The sequence below is a fragment of the Rhinoraja longicauda genome, chromosome 25 (assembly GCF_053455715.1).
Source record: "Rhinoraja longicauda isolate Sanriku21f chromosome 25, sRhiLon1.1, whole genome shotgun sequence".
NCBI lineage: Eukaryota > Metazoa > Chordata > Chondrichthyes > Rajiformes > Arhynchobatidae > Rhinoraja > Rhinoraja longicauda.
The window spans coordinates 7,803,914-7,826,162 of record NC_135977.1 but is presented as its reverse complement, the minus strand read 5'-3'; the positions used below and the strand labels follow the sequence as shown (position 1 = coordinate 7,826,162).

Genomic DNA, 22,249 nt, shown 5'->3' with positions numbered 1-22,249 from the left:
GTATCTGATCACATCGTGCACATTTTCAACTTGACTTATGGTATTGTGATTTAAAAAATAAAAGACTAGTCCAATATTTTTTTTTAATTAGTCTTAGTTTTTCCCAGAGTGGGAGGAGAAAGAAAAGGAGGCAGTGAGTCTGGAGGCTGCCTCAGCTGTCTTTGATTGTCAACGGTTAACACCATGTCCTGTCTGGATCTGGGAGGCATTTACCCCAACATACCATTTCTTTTTAGGTAGAGAAATTTCCATGGTGTCATTTTGATGAAGATATGATTATCAGCCTTTTGAAATGTTGTGGGGAGCAGTGCCTTGCACCTACGCAATTGTTTTGGTGATGATATTTTGTGTTGCTGGATAGGGAATTCAAGGGTTTACCATTAATATTATCTTATTATTGTTTACGGGAGCTTGCTGTATGTAAAATAGCTGTCTCATTGCTCATAGCATGCCAGTAAAAACATCTCAAAGTACTTTGCAGATTGTAAAGTGCTGTGGGAAACCCTGAGGTTGGTATAAAAATGCATGCATTGTTCTTCTTGTAGCCAGTTTAAACTAACACAATTTCATTTAAAAGTCTGTACCTGTCCTATAATCATTGTTGTAACTGTTTTTATTTTATTCATAATTGATTTTTTTTGAAAGGCGCATAAATTCCTCCTTGAAGATGAACTCAGCGTGTGTACTCTAGATTATATATCCGTATTGTCATTGGTGGGTTGCTCTTGAATGGAGAGGCAACACACAGACTATGATAAAGTGTAACAATTTTTCCCTTTTTCTTTACGAATACATACTGTTGAATCCCCATAGTTTATTCCACTGCAAAGGTAGAGAACAGTACTTAGTTATTTGTGCTTCTCCATTTGGTTAGAATGTCTGCTTATAGAAAATGACATTTGTGTTCTTGATCTAATCCTATCGTTCCTTTTGAATGATGCTCTTCAGAACTGTTGGACTTTATCCCAGATTTTCCCTTTCATGGAAATGAGTGTAGCAGTTGAGTTTAGAAACTACAGTTAAGAACTTAATTTACCCACCCACTGCCAATTTTTTAAAATTATAGTTGGGTGTGATTTATCATTATATTGTTTGTGATAATAAAAGTCTTGAATGTAAATGTGTACGAGTTGGTTGGTAAGTTTATAGTCGACAACAATTGGACAAGAAGAAGAATGCTGTCAAAGGATACAGGCATGTGGCTTCACTCTAACAGAGGAGAGTCCTAGGACAGAAAGGTTGGTATGGGAAGGGGAGTGAAAATGGTTAGCAACCGGGAGCTCCAGCAGGCTTTGGAAGGCAGTGCTTGGTGTATCATTTTTCTCACTGATGCAAAGGAGGCATAATCAGGAGCTCTGAATACAGTAGATGAGGTTGGAGAGGTACACGTGAACCTCTGACTCAGCCTGAAGGGCTGCTGGGGTCTCTGGATGGAAGTGAGAGAGGAAGTGTCAGTACATGTGTTACAACTCCTGCAGTTTCAGGGGAAAGTGCCAGGGGAGTGTGTGAGTTCTATGGAAAGCAGAAAGGGGCAGTGATGGGAAGATGTGACTGGGGGTGGGATCACATTGAATGAGGTGAAAATGTTGAAGAATGATGTGTTGGTGTGGTGAAAGATGTATCAGGGGAAATCTATCCTTGTTCCATGGAGGAAGGGAAGCGAGAGCAGAACTATGGGACATGAAGACATGGAGGAGGACTCCATCACATCAGCAAGGGGGAAAGCCATGTTTACTGAACAAAAAATACATTTTGAATGTTGTGTCAAAAGCCTCATCTTGGGAGTGGAAGCAGTAGAGACGGAGAAATTGAGAGTAAGGTTTTGCGTCCTTGCAAGAGGTGGGTGGAAGGAGGGTGTAGTCAGAGTAACTGATAGCACCTTATATTCCACTTGGGTAGCTTACAAAGCAGCAGTATGTACATCGAATTCTCTAATGTCAAGTAATACCCCACCTACCCACCCCCTCCGTTCCATGTGCCCCCACCTTGGTATACATACGATTGTTTTTCCATAATCTCCCCTTCCATAATCCCTTTCCAAATTGGACCCCATCTTGAGGAGGAAATATGTGACCACTCCTTCCTTGGCATTGGGTCTATATACAGGAGCACCAACACCATTGTAGTTGAAATACTTTACCAGGAAGACTGAAGCTGTTTGATGCAAATGCTCATCATTGTCTCTTCAAGGGCAATTAGGGATTAGCAATAAATTTGAGCTGTGCCAATGACATCTGCATCCTGAAAATTTGATTACGAAAAATTGAGAGCTCAGAAATACTAAACCACAGCTTCTCAAAGGAGCTCTCGTGCCTCGATACTATTGATTGATAATAATATTCTTGTACTCTCTGTGGAGTAAATTACAATAGATTTTATCTGGTCTGTATGATGCAGATTATTTGGTATTTCATAAAATCTAATTTGCGCATATTTTTCCCTGTGCATTCTGTAGAAAGTGATAATATTGTTATTTTAACATTGTAACTAAATAGTCCAGCACATCCAACCCAGAAATCTACAGTATGTTTAGAAAAAATCTAATTGGATGCTCTTTAAATCCTCTCATTGGACAACATTGTTAATTCTAATAGAAAATCTGTACAGGTAGTATGCTAAACATTTGAGGCAGTGTTAAAATTCCACATAACATACATTATAGACATAATTGACTTTATAAAGAAGATTATTGTGTTTGTAGTCAAGTTGAAAATGGGTCCGAATTAAAATTGATAGGAATGGCATTGCGTGGAGACTCATTATCTTCACTTGGCTGAAATGTTGCTTTTATCACGATCACCATTGCTGTGTCCAACATTAGCTATAAGTATTGCCCCAGGACTGAAATGAGAGATGCTGAAAGTGCATATCTTGAACCTTTTAGCAGCTATTAGCTGTAGTATCTCGGTCAATACTGGAGTCAATGTCATTTAAAGTGTTATCTGATATGGGTATAAATCGGTTTTATTGGGTACAATTTCAAAGATCATATGTGGATTGACCTTTTTAAACTTGGAATTTAGTTCCTTTACTGCTCCGATCTTCATCTGAAGATGAACCGAAAATTGTTAATCTTGTTAAAATAAAAGAATTACGGTAACATTAAGGCAAATGGTTTATATTTTTTGAAGAAATTACATTGAGACAAAAATAATTTCAAGATTCCTCAGTAGAAAACGTAGTCATCGTTTTTATAGAATATAAAAATAGTTTATTTTAGAAGATGGCTTGTTCCCCCAATAATAATATTTTATTTGCTCACTCTTAGCGTTTTTGTATTCAATGATTGTGTAGTAACTCAAAAAGAATCTTGTATTCTGTGTACTGCTTACCTATCAGTATGGATTTTCTTCCAAAGCGTTTGACATACTGTTTCCATAATTAGATCAAAATGTTTTGTGTGACATTAGGCTTTTTATATTGAAATACATCCAATTACTCATCAATTTCTTCTTCCAAAAGTAGCTACGCATTTATTTAACATCTTTATTGAATAAAAATATCTCCAAGGTACTTCATAGATGCATAACCAGATAAAAACGAGCAGCAAGCCAAAGGAGGAGATGCTAAAAATGCATAAATAAGATAAGGAAGCATTCTAAATTGCGGTTCCAGAATGGTTGAAGTCTCAGCTTCCAGGGCTGGGTTGTAGGTTGAAAAGGGGTTGCAGATAGAGAGGGGTGTGTTCATGAAAGGTAATACAATGCATTTTGCAGCCAATTACTCACACCTGACCTACAGTTGCATAGGAAAATATGTAAGATTATTTACCTAGTTTAGATTGACAGTACGTGTGTGAATGATGAAGACTGTTTTTGGAATCTGCTGCGATTCTACCATATAATTCATTTGCTTGTGGAGGTCAAGCATGCCCTGGTTTCAACATTGAGGGATGTGGAGTTTCCAGCTTGTATGTTGGATATTGGTTAGCAGTGGGAGTTAGGTTCATTCTAGCCTGCGATCGGGGGACTAAGGTTGAACCCTTGACTATACTGTTGATCTGTATGACTTATTTCTTAACTGGGTAGAGCATTCATCCATTAAGCTAATGGAACATCACTGACACTTGCTATAAGCATATCAATCACATAAAAGATATATCTCGGCCTTTAGCTGTATGTTTTTTTAGTTCTTGTCATACTATATGATGCACATATGATTAGCAGCCAAAGAACTTAATTAGCTGCTGAATGAAATAAGCAACAATTGCTCTTGTTCACTTCTTCCAAATTATTTTGTAGATAGAGCACTTTGAATTATTCTGTTAAATGCCGATGAATAAAGCATATTTTTCAGTGTTGAATTATTTGTTAGAATATGTTGATTAGCACTAATTAATTTGCATGTTTTTTCAGTGAAAGTCGTTATTTCAAAAATTATTATATGATACCAGGACACTAAGCCTATTGACGTCAAGGCAACCTCCTGGCCTCTTGTTTAATACTCGTATAATTAGGAACATGAACTTCCTTCTATTCGAAGTAAAAAGCATTTGTGCAACTATTTAAGAGTTTTTTTTAAATGGTTATTTATCACAAATAAAATCATTATCTATTACTGTTGTTATTCAATTTTCAGATACTGACATTCGAAACTAAAAATCCGGAAGAGCTGGCTGAACGATTACGAGCTGTATGCGGGAACCAGAGTAATGCTTATGCTCGACTGCTTGAATACCGTCTCAATGCACTTAGAGGGCTATGGAATGCACAACGACAATTAGCACTTGAAGAACAACATGAACGTGAAAACTCCAGTGATGAAGAGACCATATCCTTGCTTAAGCGGCAGGGTTTACTGCAACAACCGGAACAGGCACCATTTACCTCTCGCATGGGCCTCTTATTGGTATTCCCTCTGATCCAGTCACAAAGTAAGACCGACCCATCCCTCTGTAACATTACCGCTGAGGTGCTCCTCAACTGCCTTAGAGATTGCCAGCCTCTGAGTCTCACAAAAGAACCTGTCGACTGTCTAAACGGTTTGGAAACCCTGCTTTGCTCTTGGTTGGAAGAAACATCTGCTTCTGGTCATTCCATCACAGGGAAACAGAAAGAGAATGCTGCAGCTGCACTGGTGGCTCTTGCTTGTGCAAGGTAGGAGCACTCTGGCATATTTTAATGTTGTAATAACTAGAAATACATTTTGTGTGATCATTTACGATGTGTCAGACGATGTAATCTTTAGCAAATTGTGAAAGACAGCTAGGAAGTAACGTGCTGCAAATTGCTAATATGAATCTACACATGGGACAGAATATAGTCAGCAAAGATCTGATATCTTGAGAAACTAATTATGGACACATTATTCATGTCACTGCTTTCTGTGAAAGATTTGACTCCAATCATGCATGTGTAAGTATTTTGAGCATAAGTTCACAAAATGTTTATAAGCAAAGGAATATCTAATGTGTTTAAAATAAAATTGGAACATTTTGGAAATGGTGTCAATTGGCATGGAAAAGGAAAGGACAGCAAATACAAGATCTCAACTGCGCTGTTCAGTTTTCCTTTACAGAAAGAAGTAGGGCGAGTGAATATATATTTTTGTTTCAGTTTAAGCATTTGCAATTTAAAAAAATACTTCGTATCTGTTCTTGGAATTCTGCCCTGGTTGAAGTTCACAATTTTTAGCTTACGTTAAAATAATTCTCTCACCTGTAGCTGAAGGAATGCAGGACTTTCTTGGTAATTCATGTCACATATCCACTCCCTCGCCGTTAACAGTTACTTGAGAATCCTCGACACTATTCAAATTGCAGCGGTTTTCTGGATTTTTGTTGCAAGCCCAGAAGTCCAAAAGTTGCTGTTAGCTAGTAATGACACTTTCTGAAAATGGATTTTTCATGGAGCCTGCAGTTGAGGCAATTCCACAGCATGCATAGATCCATAGTCCTTCAGCATGGTAATGAGCCCTTCAGCTCACTGTGTCTATGCCAACCATCAAGCACCCATTTACACTAGTTCTGCACTAATCCACTTTATTCTCCCATGCTGTTTTCTTAGCCACCCCCACCGCCAAAATATATATATTTTTTGGTGGTCAGTCAAGCCATCTGGAATATGAGGGGAAGCCAGGAGGGCACCTATACAGTCACACAACAAATATGCAAATTCCCCACAGGTAGCACTAGAGCTCGGAATTGAACGGAATGACCGGAGCTGTGAAGCAGCACCTCTACCAACTGTGCCACTGGGAAATATGTCCAAGCAACATCCGCCCAGATAGGCCATTCAGAATCATTCATAATTTTAACTGCCAGCAAGCCAGGATTGTAGCTTCTGCCCCCACATTATGTCATTCATATGCTCAAGGTCCTGCCACTGGGCAGTGGTTCGCCATTGAGAATTGGCCAGGCATGGGAATGTGTTGACACTGCGGGATTTGCTAAAAGTAATAGAGCCCCTTGGCACATAGGTCAGTGAGTATAAATGGTGTTCTGCTGTTAAGAAATTCTGGGCCAGTAACTTTGCTCTTTGGTAATTTGCATTACCATTATATATGGTTAAGTTGGAATAAGTTAAGTAGAATTTATGATTCCATGTGTAGTGTTGTGGTTTATTATTTATTAACAAATCTGTAAATAATTGGGCCATATTGAGATAGAGAGAAGCCATTTGACTATTGTGTTTTTGAGTAGTTTGTCACAAAATCTATATTCTTTGAACATGCTAAACAGCTGCAAGTGTCCCAGAGACTAGATTTGTGCAATGAAGTTTCTGTTTTGTTATGGTAATCAAGGATTGGAAGCCTAACAAAAAAAATGCAACTTGACGCAGAATTAGGTAGATATTGTATTCCTTCTTGCAGAATGGATATCTTGATGATAGATATCTGTGGAGTAATAACATCTTGTTTTGAGGCTTGTTAGTTTGATGAGCACATTGACATCTTCAGACTGCATCATTCAATGTACAGCTTTGATTCATATCGAACCTCCTCAGATTAAGAATGCCTGATTTATGTACATACGAATCAACACGAGACTGGTAGGAGGGATATGCTGGCTGCTACAGGCATTGTATGCCTTGTGAGAATGTATCTTGCAGAGAATCTGAATGATTGAATTCCTGGTTGTCCTGGTTTAACTACATGTTGCTCTTGATTGGGTTACAAACAGTTGTCGAGAACCCTGTCATAATCCAGGGAGGACTTTTATTAGGTTTGTGTCGTATGTATATTTGTTCACAAGATGCTGGAGTAACTCAGCAGGTCAGGCAGCATCTCGGGAGAGAAGGAATGGGTGACGTTTCGGGTCGAGACCCTTCTTCAGACTGATGTCAGGGTGGCGGGACAAAGGAAGGATATAGGTGGAGACAGGAAGACAGAGGGAGATCTGGGAAGGAGGAGGGGAAGAGAGGGATAGAGGAACTATCTAAATTATTTTGTGTTGTGTACAACAATTGAATATAAGCCAATACCCAAACATGGAATAGTTGAAAAAAATCTACAGAACTGTTGGGAAAATGATTACTATTCCCATAAAATGAGTTTTAAATGGATGAATTAGAAGCTGATTTTATTCGTGCAGTTTTTCCATCATAGAAATAAATAATCCAAACCAAAATAATCATGTAATATGATTGACATGAGGTATTTGTTCTGCACTTTGCTTTGCTCCTTAATGCATACTTGAATTGAAAAGCATAAATTCTTAGCATTATTTTTATTACAGCTAAGACTTTCTCCTTGGCCAATGTGTTATAGGGCTACTGTTTTAAGGAGCAAGGAAAAATTTGATATAGTTTTAAGAAATCCACTGTATTTCTTTCTCCTGACAAAGTAATATTTGAGAGTCCATAGCCATTCATCATTCCATGGGAAATGATTTAAAATTATCAGGGAAGTTGAGCATGAATTTCTGAAGCACCAGAGGTATTTTAATAACCCTTTGGACTGGATGTACCATGGCAATGTCTCAGGTGAGATATTGAGTCAATTGCTGATAGTTAAAAAAAATCCCTGGAGGAGTTTCGGGAGCTAAGGAGTAAACTAAAAAAGGAAATCAGAAGGGCAAAAAGGGGCTGGGAGATAGCTCTGGCAGGTAGCATTAAGGACAATCCCAAAAGATTTTATAAACACATAAGGGGGAAAAGGGTAACTAGAGAGAGAGTGGGACCTCTCAGGAATCAAAGTGGTAATCTTTGTGTGGGCCCGTTACTGTTTTTCATCTACATCAATGATTTGGATGAGAACATACAGGGCAAGATTAGCAAGTTTGCTGATGATACAAAAGTTAGTGGGTTTGCAGATAGTGAAGATGGTTGTGAACGATTGCAGCAAGATCGGGATCGATTGGCCAGGTGGGCGGAGGAATGGTTGATGGAATTTAATACAGAGAAGTGTGAGGTGTTGCATTTTGGGACGTCGAACAAGGGCAGGACCTACACAATAAATGGTAGGCCTCTGGGTAGTGTGGTGGAGCAGAGGGATCTAGGAGTACAGGTGCATGGTTCCGTGAAGGTCGAGTCGCAGGTAGATAAGTTGGTCAAAAAAGCTTTTGGCATTTTGGCCTTCATCAGTCAGAGTATTGAGTATAGAAGTTGGGAAGTCATGTTGCAGATGTATAAGACGTTGGTGAGACTGCATTTAGAATATTGTGTTCAGTTCTGGGCACCATGTTAGGAAAGATATTGTCAAGCTTGAAAGGGTTCAGAAAAGATTTACGAGGATGTTGCCTGGACGAGAGAGTGTGAGCTATAGGGAGAGGTTGAGTAGGCTTGGTCTCTTCCATGGAGCGCAGGAGGATAAGGGGTGATCTTATAGAGGTGTATAAGATCATGAGAGGAATAGATCGGATAGATGCACAGTCTTTTGCCCAGAGTAGGGGAATCGAGGACCAGAGGACGTAGGTTCAAGGTGAAGGGAAAAAGATTTAATAGGAATCTTAAGGGGTAACGTTTTCACACAAAGGATGGTGGGTGTATGGAACAAGCTGCCAGAGGCGGTAGGTAAGGCTGGGACTATCCCATTGTTTAAGAAACAGTTAGACAGGTACATGGATAGGACAGGTTTGGAAGGATACGGACCAAGCGCAGGCAAGTGGGACTAGTGTAGCTGGGACATTATTGGCCGGTGTGTGCGAGTTGGGTCGAAGGGCCTGTTTCTACACTGTATCACTCTATCACTCTATGACTACAAATGCTGAAAATCTGGAATAAATACAGAAAAACACCTGGCCGATCAGGCAGCATATGTGGAAAGAGAAATAGTTAATGTTTTAGGTCTGGGACACTTCATCAGAGCTGGGAAAGAGGAAAAACGTTCAATAGAACGTAGGAAAGGGCTGGTTATATTTCTGATAGGTGGGACCAAAATACCCAAGGTTTGTTTTGTGTAAGTTGTTGCAAAACCTGGTCCTCCCCAGATTATGAATGCCTGACTTCTGTACAGCCCAACAAGCATTTAGGAGACCAGATGGATGGATTTGCCATCTGTTGCAGGGCTGCAGGCATCTCTTGCATGGGAACTTGGTTTGCAGCAGCATTTCTGACTTGCAAACTGTTTTAGTCATGAATGGTTAACAGAAATGGAACCCTCCATAACCTGGGGAGAACCTGTTGTAAGGTTGCAGGATATGCCCAACAGGCAGACTGTAATCAATAGGAAAAGAATATACAGAATAAGTCTATTATCAGAGCCACCTGTATAAACGTAAATAGCATTGTTTCATGTGGATCAAAATGTTGACAGTTTTTCCAGTTATTCTCCAAACATTGTAGTACTTTAAAGGTTTAATGTGATTGACTTTGCCACCCTAATCAGTCTTAATTCATCCTATTGGCTTTGTATCTATTCAGCATCTTCTCAACAAGGATTTCTGTTTAACATTACATGAAGACTCATACAAAATTTAACATGGTTATTGTCATATTGTACGGCAGATTGGTACTGACATTTGTTTTGTAGATTCGCAAAACAAATCTCTCAAGAATGAGACAAATCTCTCAAGCAAATGAAATTTGATATTTTGCCCCCAATTTTATTAGAAATTCGGAATGATACCAAACTATTAACTTCTGATTTTATTTTTGCATTACATAGTGTCCTTCTAATAAACTATTATGAAGTAAAAAATACACTTCATGCTACAAGATTGTTTTCCTGGCTGTACTATGTTTGACCTGGGATATCAATCCTGGATAGAAAAATGGTCTTGCATTTCCCAACACTGCTGTTCATTTTCTTGCCTATGAATGCAAAAATAAATCACTGTAGATCCAGGAAATCTGAAATATTAACAGAAAATGCCAAAAATACCTGGCATGTCACTGAACATTATAGAGAGAATGAAAGAATGAATGTTTTCCCTTCCTAGCATTTTAGCAGGAAAGATTTGAAGCTCAATTTTCACTGTACAGATGCTGCCTGACTCTCGAGTATTTCTGGAAGTTTCTGATTTTATTTATGCCAAACACAGGGCTTGTTTTCTAATTGCATGTTATATATGAATGTTGACTTTGTAATTAGTCTACAAAATATTTTGCATTCTTCTGAGTCTTATAACCTGCTATACTCTTCCTGAATGACGTAGAAATTTCTCTAACCACCTTGACCATTGTCAATCTAAGCATAACTTTGAGTCATCCTTTCTATCCAAGATATATTGCCAGGAAATGTGAGAGCACGTGTCTTCAAATAAGTGATGTGGATTATAAATAGTTGAGACATGATGTTTTTGCTCTCCGCTATTAATATGCTGCTAACCCAATAAAGACTAGTTTATTCGAATCATAATATAGAAATTGGTGATATCATATTTTGCCAGATTTCTCCCATTACTTTTCCTAATTTCTTCATCATTCCTTACTAGTTGCTAAAATAGTTAATCCTTGGATTAACTATTCTCTTTAGCAACAATGCATGCTTTTAATCTTCCACCTATCTTCTCTGCTCAACCATGCATGTACTACTTTTCCCTTTGAGTTTGTATTCCTCAAGGGAATATGTGTTCACAATTGTAAATTTTGGATTGAAATGTTTGCCATGACTTATTTTTTCAATCAAATAGTCCAAACTCCCCCGGCTAAATTACCCTTTATGTATAAGTAACTTGGTTTAGAATTTAGACCTTAGTTTCAAACAGTCATATGAGTCTCGGACTCGATTTACTTATCTTGTTCCTTTGCCATAAGGTTCTTAATTAGTCCTGTCTATTCAACGATATGTGATTTAAATTAGCTATTATCCTGGTAAAATTACTTCACAAATTATTCCAGAAACCCAGCTCTTTCTCCAAGCTGTTTTTGCCAATTTGATCTAACCATTCTGTTTGATTACATCCCCCTGCCCCCTTTCCTTATTATATGTATTTCTATTTTTTGATTTAATCTACTATTAAGTGGCTTATTAATTAATCTTGCTGTTATTTGTTGCTACTCCTTCGTCTGACCAAGGCTAACTTGTCCTGTCTGAAATCCTTTCAAGCTACTACCCTGGCTCATTGTTGGTAATATGTCCTTAGCAGTTATGCCAATGGTACTTCAGAAGAGATTTCTATCATTTTTGACTGGGCGGAATAATTGTTCATTGGTCCATATCAACGTTCTTTGATGAAGGATGAAGGCCAGGCAATCAGAAAGCAAATGTCTGTCTTTCATTTTGTATGTTCTCAGTTGTGGGCCTGTGGACACATTCTTATGTAAAAGGTTTTGATTCCATTTGTTAGCTGCCAAGCTTATAAGGAAGACACTGGAACACTCAAAATTCACTCCTCTTCTCTGTATTTTTTTTCTTTCTATTCTGAGTGTCTTTTTATAACTGCACTGTCGTTAAGAATCAATTTATAGTTGGTTAATGAATGCATTAGGAATTGACTGTCTTGCTTTTAATGGCAAATAAATAAGCGCTTCTCTTTTCAAAGATCAGTACTTCAGCCCTTGTGGAAGCTGCAGATGTCAGCATTCATTGCCAGTGGGAATGTTGATCAATAATCTTGTATTTTCACTGGCCTTCTGGTTAATAGCTCTTTGGCTTCAGGTGAAGCCCTGTCTTTATCTACATTATTAATGTTTCACTTTTCCTTATTTTGTCATTGATATTGTGGTAAGAAGTGAAAAGAAGATTGCCGATAGAGTTATAAATAAGTGCACTCCTGCATACTGCTTGAAAAATGTTGCCTCTCTCCAATGCCATCTTTATGCTTTACATTCATGACTATACTGTAGTTAAGCACTGTCCAATGCCATCTATACATTCACCAAGACACCACTGTAAAAAAGACATATGGTGCTGGAGAACATGGATAGGTGATGTTTTGGAAAATAGACACAAAATGCAGGAGTAACTTAGTGGGATAGGCAGCATCTCTGGAGAGAAGGAATGGGTGAAGTTTTGGGTTGAGACGCTGCTTCAGACTGAAAGTCACGGGAAAGCTCTTTTTGGGTTATCTGTTTTGGGGTTGGGTGACACGATGATACCACTTTAGTTGGCTAAATCACCAGCGCTGAAGTGTTGGCGTACAGGGGAGAGAGTTAGATCGACAGGTTGAGTGGTGCCACAACAACAGCAAGACCAAGGAATAAATCATTGATTTCAGGAAGAAGAAGTTGGGAGATCACACGTCATTTTTATTGATGGGTTGATGCTATAGAGAGTTAGTAGCTTCAAATTTCCAGGTGTTACTATCTCGGATGATCCAGCACATGGATGTAATCATGAAGGTGTGTCAGTGCCTTTGTCTTTTTATAAGTATAAAGAGATTCGGCATGTCTCTGATTACTTGAAAATCAAACATTTACAGATGTACTGTAGAAAACATCCTGATTGGTTGCATCATGGCCTGGTCTGGAAATTACAATGCGCAGGAATGCAAGAGCTGCAGAATGTGGTGGACTCAGCGCAGTCCATCATGGCTCCTCCATTGAGAGCATCTACATGAGGTGCTGCCTCAAAAAATGCCTCATCTATCATCAAGGATCTCCACCATCTAGGCCACGTCTTCTTCTAACTGCTACCATCAGGTACCGAAGCCTGAAGTTCACAATATCAAGTCAGGAATAACTACTTTCCTCCATCAGGTTCTTGATCCAACCTACACAACACCAATCGTATCTCGACAAACACTATGGCTCATCCCTTGCTCTACTATGTTCTTGATTTTTCTAATTATGTTTTAGCACTCATGCCTTGTTCTTGGCACAGTCTTTCTTTTAGAATCTTATGTGTAATTTATGCATAACTGATGTATAATTTGTTTTTGCAAATTAAAAACAAATTATAATTGTGTTTGTCTGAATCTGTGTGCCTGTGATGCTACTGCAAACAAGATTTTTAATTGTACCTGTCTGTGTCTTAGGTACAAGACATCATTGTACTCATGCATAGGACAATATAACAATATACCTAAGCTATGAATACCCTCTCCTAGGATGGCCTTGGCAGTGTGCCACAAGGTCTTGCTTTGCTGTTTGGTGGGCTTCCAGAACAGGTTCTGTTTGTTTATCTGACTGGTTTCAAGTTGTTAATTTTGAAGCTGATGTTTGCATTGAATACTGCTGTTGTTGTTAATTATGCATTATTAAAAATTACAATTGAAATAAATCCTGTGTATTAGCATTAAATCCATGATCGATGAACTGTCAGAACACAGCGTGATGACTTCTTTGGGGTTTTCGAAAGCTTCTGCATGCTTTTCCTTTCTCTTAGTTTAGAGTATGAGCTCCAAACTGGTAACATTGGAGCTTAAGTCTTGGAACAGTTATGAAACCTTATGTTTTACAATCAATTTCCCAATTATATTGACATTCAAAAATGTAAATATGACAGATTCATCTTACCACTCTTAGTATACTTGTCTTAAAAGATTCAGGCTTAACTTCAGAATACAGCTGGGAATGAGTGAGCTTTAAGATAGTGGCGGTGGTAGCGTAGGAAATATTGAGAAGTGCAGCGTGTGCTTGAGTATACATTTGGAAGGACAGGGAGTTGCTGAGCAAGGTCAAGGTAATGCAATCGTCAGCTGACCAACGACCTAAACGAGTTCTACTGCAGGTTCGATAGACAGAAACATAACCCTCCCTCCCTCCCCCACCCACTCCTCCCCAATCACCACTTTGCGCCTGACTCCAGCCTGCAAAGACTGGGCCCTCGTCCACCACCCACCCCCTCCTTGCTGCCCAACATTGGTCTGGCCACTTCTCCGGAAAAGCTATTCATGAGACAGAAAAGCCGGAAATCTCCAGGACCGGACCATGTTTCCCCCTACACCCTCAAGCTCTGTGCCGAACAACTGGCACCAGTCTATGTAGATATTTTCAATCGGTCCCTGCAAACCTGCACTGCCCCTGCCTTCTTCAAAGTCTCCACTATTGTTCCCGTGCCCAAAAAGCCAAGGATTAGTGGTCTTAATGACTACCAGCCTGTCGCACTGACCTCTGTAATCATGAAGACCCTTGAAAGACTTATGCTGGCCCACCTGAAAAATACACAAAGCCCCCCCTGCTGAACCCCCTGCAGTTTGCATACCGGGCAAATAGATCAGTGGATGACGTAGTCAACCTAGGCCTGCACTTCATCCTCCAGCACCTAGATCACTAGGGGACCTATGCAAGGATTTTGTTTGTGGATTTTAGTTCTGCATTCAACACCATTGTGGCAGAGCTACTACCTTCCAAACTCTCCCAGTTGACTGCGTGTGAACCCCTCTGTCAGTGGATCATCAACTTCCTGACAGCAGGAAGCAGCATGTGAGGCTGGGAAAGCTCATCTCGGACCCGCAGACCCTCAGCATAGGAGCACCGCAAGGCTGCTTACTCTCCCCTCTCCTTTACTCTCTACACCAACGACTGCACCTCCACAGACTCCTCTGTCAAGCTTCTCAAGTTTGCGGACGACACAACCCTGATTGGACTGATCCAGGATGGGGAGGAATCTGCCTACAGACAGGAAGTGACACAGCTGGTGTCCTGGTGCCATCGCAACAACCTGGAGCTCAATGCTCTTAAGACGGTGGAATTGATTGTAGACTTTAGGAAAGCTTCCCCCTCCCCTCCCCCCCCCCCCCCCCACTCACCATCAACAACACCACAGTCATTTCTGTGGAGTCATTTAAGTTCCTTGGAATCATCATCTCCAGGGACCTTAAATGGGAGGCCACCATCGACTCCAAAAGGCCGATGGTCAAAAAGGCCCAACAGAGGATGTACTTCCTGCGGCAGCTGAGAAAAAACAATCTGCCACAGGCAATGATGGTCCAGTTTTATACTGCCATCATAGAGTCTGTCCTCACCTTCTCCATCATGGTCTGGTTTGGCTCAGCCAACAAGCATGACATCCGGAGGCTGCAATGAATCGTTCGATCAGCCGAGAAGGTTCTTGGCTGCAACCTTCCCCCCATCGACAAACTGTACACTGCAAGGGCCAGGATGAGAGTGGGTAAGATCATCTCTGACCCCTCTCACCTTGGCCACAAACTCTGAAGCACTTCCCTCTGGAAGGCGACTCCGGACTGTCAAAGTCACCACAACCAGACATAAAAACAGCTTTATTTCCACAAGCAGCAGCTCTACTCAACAGCCAAAAGTCTGTAGCCTCCATGTGCTCTGGTATTTTATTTAATTCTTCACATGTTTAAATTATAATGTTTTATTTTTAATTGTCTACTGTATATCGTGTTGTTACTTGCGAGCAGGCTTTTCCTCATAATTACCCAGTCCTGGTAATATTGCTCAAATCTCCTGCACACTGTCTAGAGCAATTGTTTTCTATAGTCTATCCTCGCATTGTAGTTGTTTAGGCAATGGATATTCGCTCTTACGGAATTCAGAAATCACTACCAAAAAATGTGAAATACAGAATGTGAAGCTACTCTTCTGGAATGTATGTAAGAGAAACCAACACCACAATTTTGGTGTCAGGGGTTATGGGGAGAAGGTTATTCACTTTACGAAAAATTGCAATATGAACAGTTTTCTGAAAAAGCAATCTCCACATAACTCAGGTGTACTGTATTGTGACCAGAACGTTATGCAATTTGAATTGCGGCCAAATTAATCAACACTTGCATTGAAACTTCTGCTCTTATATTTTGCGCCTCACTTAAGAGAGAAAAGTACCCATGAGGGCTTTAATGATAACCAAAATACGATTCAATGTACGGAAGCTAAGATTCTTCTGAAGGTGAGGTAGGTGTGAGCTCTATTTTGGAAAGGATGATTCCATTATAACATTATATCAGAAATGGTAGTGGAAGATCTGAAAGGATTTCCTGGAAATAGCAACCAGTTGAGTTTTCTGATAAGGCTGCTCTGGTTCCTGGAATAAAGAAAGATTGCCTAAAAGAACAGTGGTATTTGTAAGGGAATAATCAACAGAAAACAGACAGTCTAGAAGGGAGGCACAAAATGCTGGAGTAACTCAGTGGGTCAGGCAGCATCTCTGGAGAGAAGGAATGGGTGACGTTTCGGGTCGAGACCCTTCTTCAGACTGATGTCAGGGGATGGGGCGGGACAAAGATACGATGTAGTAGGAGACAGGAAGACTGGTGGGAGAACTGGGAAGGGGAGGGAATAGAGAGGGAAAGCAGGGACCATCTGAAGTTGGAGAAGTCGATGTTGATAACACTGGGATACCACTGATCCCGTTGGAGATGGCAGAAATATTGGAGGATAATATGTTGTATGTAACGGCTGATGGGGTGGAAGGGGAGGACAAGGGGGACTCTGTCCTTGTTACGGATAGGGGGAGGGGGAGCAAGAGCGGAGCTGCGGGACATTGAGGAGACCCTAGTGATAGCCTCATCAATAACGGAAGAGGGGAACCCCCTTTCCCTAAAGAATGAGGACATCTCCGATGCTCTATTATGGAACACCTCATCCTGGGCACAGATGCGGCGTAGATGGAGGATTTGGGAGTAGGGGATAGAGTTTTTGCAGGAAACAGGGTGGGAAGAAGTATAGTCAAGATATCTATGGGAGTCAGTACGTTTGTAGTAGATGTCGGTCACAAGTCTGTCTCCTGTGATGGAGATGGTGAGATCCAGAAACGGTAGGGAGATGTCGGAGATGGTCCAAGTAAATTTAAGAGCAGGATGGAAATTAGTGGTGAAATTGATGGTCATTGAATTCTGCATGGGTACAGGAGGTAGCACCAATGCAGTCGTCAATGTAGCGGAGGTAGAATTCGGGGATAGGGCCAGTGTACTCCTAGAACAGGGATTGTTCGACGTACCCTACAAAGAGGCAGGCATATCTAGGGCCCATGTGAGTGCCCATAGCTACGCCTTGGATTTGGTCTGAAGAAGGGTCTCGACCCGAAACGTCACCTATTCCTCTTGTGTCTACCTTCGATTTAAACCACCATCCGCAGTTCTTTCCTGCACAATCAACAGAAAACCACAGATAGACATCCTTACCTCAGATTTTGTTTGCTTTGCAGGAAGGCTGATGTTCACAGTCATTGTAGCATTTACCATGGACTTGGAAAGACAACAGAATCACACACACATCTGTTTTGTGAGCAAGGAGCAAGTTTGGAAAAAACACAAGTGTGTCTTCTGCGTCAGCAGAAATCTATTCTGTGATATTGTAGTAGACAAAGCCAAAGCAGTGTTGTAAGCACCTGTTGTAATCATTTGATGGAGATGGAGTCCTGCTGGACTACCATGTGGCCGTTTCATGCCAACTTGAAACAAAATATTAGAACCTTTCAGTGAGTTGCTGAATTCTGAGACAACGTGGAAGTGGACAGGTAAAGAACAAGCAGCATTCCGTGAATGGAAGCAGCCGCTTTTTTAAATATGATCCAACCTATTTGTTGCTGTGTTCCTGTAGTGCAACACTTTATGCTATTATTACCTTATTTGGAGAATAGAGCCGAACAACTGATTGGTCTTGCAGCATCTCTTTCTGTACCATACTCCCAACCAAACAAAGATGGCTTAGTTATTTTCTCCAGTCAGAGTTTAGAGATGAACATTAGCAGAGACTGCAATTGATTACGTTCTAGACTGTAAGAGTAGACAGTATGATCAGAATGTGGACGCATTGAGTCATCTGTTGGGGCACTTCCATGTATGGCAGCAATGCTGGATGAAATGGTGTAATTACTAAACTGCAGACTGAATATAGAACCTAGAACAGTACAGCACAGTAACGTGCCTTTCGGTCCACAATGTTTCCGTCAAATACGATGCCTAGCTGAACTGAGCTCATCTGCCTGCATATGATCCATATCCCTCTATTCCACGTACTTCCTTGTGCCTATCCAAATGCCTCTTAAACGTCAATATCATATCTGCCTCCACCACCAACCCCAGCAATGCGTTCCTGGCCCCCACCACCCTCTGTAAAAAAAAAAAAAAAATACTTGCCCCATTAATACTTATCTCCATTAAACTTTCCCCCTATCAATCACTTTTTAGCTATGCCCTCTAGTGTTGGACATTTCCACCCCAGGGAAAAAGGTTCTGACTGCCTACCCTATCAATGCCAATCATAATTTTATACACTTCTCTCAGTCTCCCATCAATCGTTCCAGAGAACTTCATTCACAATCCAACAGCTTGCTGCGAAGGTGAGATGTGATCTTGCCCTTTCAAAGCTGTGTGAACACTTTCAGCATGAATGAAATAGAGAATGTTAAGACATTGGTTTCGTTCCTGACTATGGGTGTTGTCTGTAAGGAGTTTGTACGTTCTCCTGGTGTCCTGCGTGGGTTTTCTCTGAGATTTTTGATTTCCTCCCACACTCCAAAGATGTACAGGTTTGTACATTAATTGACTTGGTATAAAAATGTAAATTGTTCCTAGTGTGACTGTAGGATAGTGTATATGTGCGGGGGATTGTCGGTTGGCACGGACTCTGTATTTCCATGCTGTATCTCTAAACTAAACTGAACCAGTAAACTGGATAGAGGCTGGGGCCACGAGTCACCATTTTTTCCCCAGGGTATATGATGGAAAAACTAGAGGGAACAGGCTTAAGGTAAGAGGGTAGTGATTTAAGGGGGACCTCAGGGACAACTTTTTCACTTGGAGAGTAGTCTATATCTAGAATGAGTTGCCAGAGGTTGTAGGTAAAATTACAAATTGTAAAAGACATTTGGACAGGTAAATGGGTAGGAAGGGTTTTGAGGACTATGGACCAAATTGTATGTAAACGGAACTAGCCAAATATGCCAGCCCAGTCGGCATGTACAATGAACCTGTTTCTGTGCTGTACAACTCTGTGAGAGAGACTCCTGGGAACTCGGAGATTGTTTTCTCCTAAAATGGAAAGGTAAAGGGGTGACTGAAAATGGATAATCAAAACAGGAATTTCAAGAGAGCAAATAGGTGAGAATTTCTTTCTGCAAGTTAAAGGGGAAATTAAATTTTCATCAGAATGTTGTTAAGATCTGGAGTTACCCTTCTTCAGACAGACTTCAAACTTGACCCTTCTTCAAACAGTCTGAAGAAGGGTCTCGACCCGAAACGTCACCCATTCCTTCTCTCCAGAGATGCTGCCTGACCCGCTGAGTTACCCCAGCATTTTTTGTCTACCTTCGATTTAAACCAGTATCTGCAGTTCTTTCCTACACATTAATTAACGTGTCTGTGGATCTATTATAGCTTTGAACAGTAAAGAATTCTCGACCATATCTTAAATGGGTTCTTGGTCTTTCTACATAAACTATGATGTCAGGCAGACTCATGGTTTAGGTGTGGCCTTTTGGCAAATTGGTAACTGCTTTGCCTGCAAATATAATTAACCCTGAGGGGACTGGCAGGATGAATCTCAATTTATAAAAATGAAATATCTAATTGAATCTTGAATTTGTATTCAAGACTCCGTTACATCCCCTTTTAAATTTAGAGAACTGAACCCTGCATCTTCCCTAGCCAACAATGGGCCATTATTGACTCTCTCTTTCCAGAGGTCATCTGTTGCCGGCCCTGTTTTGTCCTGGCTTTCTCCATCTTTAAATCTGAAGAAGTGTTCCAACCCGAAATGTCACCTATTCCTTTTCACCAGAGATGCTGCCCACTGATTTACTCCAGCATTTTGTGTCTATCTTCAGTATAAATCAGCATCTGCAATTCTTTCCCAACATTTTTAATTAGGGTAATTATGGGTAGAGTTAGGGTGATTATTCAATGAAACAAAAAAAGTTGTAGCAAGTTTATACATAGCGCATCCATGTGGGTTACAACAGAAAACAGACATTTCTTACTTTTGGAGAAATCTGCTTGTGAACAGTTCTCGGAAATGGAACACTTGCCCAATTTTAACTGTCTGCATGTTAGTATGTTAGAGGCTGGGAGAGGACACTGATTGCCAGTCTTAAATGTGAATGAGGGGAGTGTTTACTAGACAGACATCATCCATCTGCCACCGTGTTTATCTCTTTTGTGGATCTGTATGAATTTTAAGTGGCCGTAAATTTGATTGTTTTTGGGGGAAAACTTGTACACAGCTCTGTTGAAAATGATTCTGTGCTGCCACTATCTGTATTGCTGCTTCTGAATGCATTCTGACTAATTCACTAAATTATTAACTGACTGTTCTATAAAATTACATAAAGTTCTATAAAATTATGTTGACTGTTTGAAAAAAAAGGTTATTAAGTTGCTGTTCAGTCCACCTGATTTAGTCCTTCATATTTAAGACTCTACTTCTGTATTTCAGAGGCTCCCTGAAAACCTTCATTCACACTGTGCACTTGTTACAAAAACAAACGGACTTGGGACATTTACCAGTTGCTGACGTTCTGCATGGGTGAGTGGTAAATGGAAATAAGAATATTATTCCCAAAGCAGGTTGATGTATTTTTGTTTAAAGTGAATTGTACTGCAGTGCAATCTTTCATATTGTTGCGTGAAATGTACAGTGATCTGCTTTTGTTCCTGTAATCTGTTAATGTTAATATTAATGTTAAAATTTCACTTCTGGGTCAGCCAACTGTTAAAGTTATGTCATAATTTTAGATCAGTGGCACAACAGTAGAGTTGCTGCTTTACAGCGCCGCATTGACAGCAGTGCATTTTTCCTTATGTCACTCTTAATTCTGATTTAATACGTCCATTATCCTACTTATAATTTAGCTTCCAGAGCAACCTTTCTACAACCTGATGACTTCTGCAGTCCAAAGCTTTAATTATCACTGTCAATCATACAACAATTTTTTTATATAATCTCCAAGCATATATATATATTAAAAAAATAAAAGAAAGGGGCTGAATAGTACAAGACCTTCCTAACCATATGAAGGAACAAGACTCTGCATTTATCCTAGTAACTTTATTGTGCCAGTAATAACAGTGATCAGATTGTTAAAATAATACTTAAAAGACATAAAATAAGTTGATACAATCACTTATCATAAATTTCTGTGGTGTGTTTAGTTCATACCTGCCACGCAAATACAGCGGTTTCGTGGCAGCGCATTTTGTAAGGCAGAGAACAAGATAAAATTTCTGAGAGGTTAATAATGAAGCAAATTGGATAATAATGCATTTCAGCAATTTTTGTTGAATTTGCCCATTGACTAAAATTGCTGCATTTATTTTGCATACACAACAGAATTCCTCATGAATGTTACCATTATTTTGAAAGTAAAATTTGTATCACAGTAAATTGGTGTGCATTCAGCATTTTTATCTCCTCAGGCTGCTGCTATTAGAGGGAGGGCCCGGCTCTGCTTCTTGTTTGCTCGGTAACAAACATATGGTATCCTGGGGCTTTGAAGACATGCTGTCAGCACCGGAGAGCAACAGTAGTTCTAGTGACAACAAAGGTATGCTTTTAATATTCCTTTCTGGGTAATATAGGAGAAAGAAGAGCAACAATGTGTTGGAATGGAAAATTTACTTTTAACAAAAAAAGTGGGTATCATTTATTTTTCATTTTGTTAATTGTGATGATCACAGGGTTATTACCATAATTAAAATTAGGTGCAGTAAACTGCATTATCGGGCACTGCTTTGCCAGGGCATAAGTTCCTAGAAAAGTGCACATCAATGGTTTTATACGGTTTAAAGAAAAAAATCTTTATATCTGAGTTGTTAGTCACTGTGATGATATATTGAAATGTATTATTTCCTGATGTAAGATTTGACCAAAAAAAGAATTTATAATGAGAAACATTTCTCATCTTTTATTATTACAAAATATTTTATTTGTCCTTAAGGTATGGAATGGTATTAGAGTTGCTATTGAGGTCGTGCAGCGTAGGTTCACTAGGTTAATTCCCGGAATGGCGGGACTGTCGTATGTTGAAAGGCTGGAGCAATTAGGCTTGTATACACTGGAATTTAGAAGGATGAGGGGGG

General features: G+C 40.0%; 1 protein-coding gene across 10 annotated transcripts in view; it reads left to right on the top strand.

The window, feature by feature from the left end:
* hectd4 (HECT domain E3 ubiquitin protein ligase 4) overlaps nt 1–22,249 on the top strand; it is a 173,658-nt gene that overhangs the window by 5,535 nt on the left and 145,874 nt on the right. For all 10 annotated transcript variants that reach the window (XM_078421863.1, XM_078421868.1, XM_078421861.1 and 7 more), the window contains exons 2-4: nt 4,579–5,096; nt 20,607–20,696; nt 21,587–21,714. In XM_078421863.1, the coding sequence (XP_078277989.1) occupies nt 4,579–5,096; nt 20,607–20,696; nt 21,587–21,714 (736 nt within the window). The remainder of the gene's footprint in view (nt 1–4,578; nt 5,097–20,606; nt 20,697–21,586; nt 21,715–22,249) is intronic.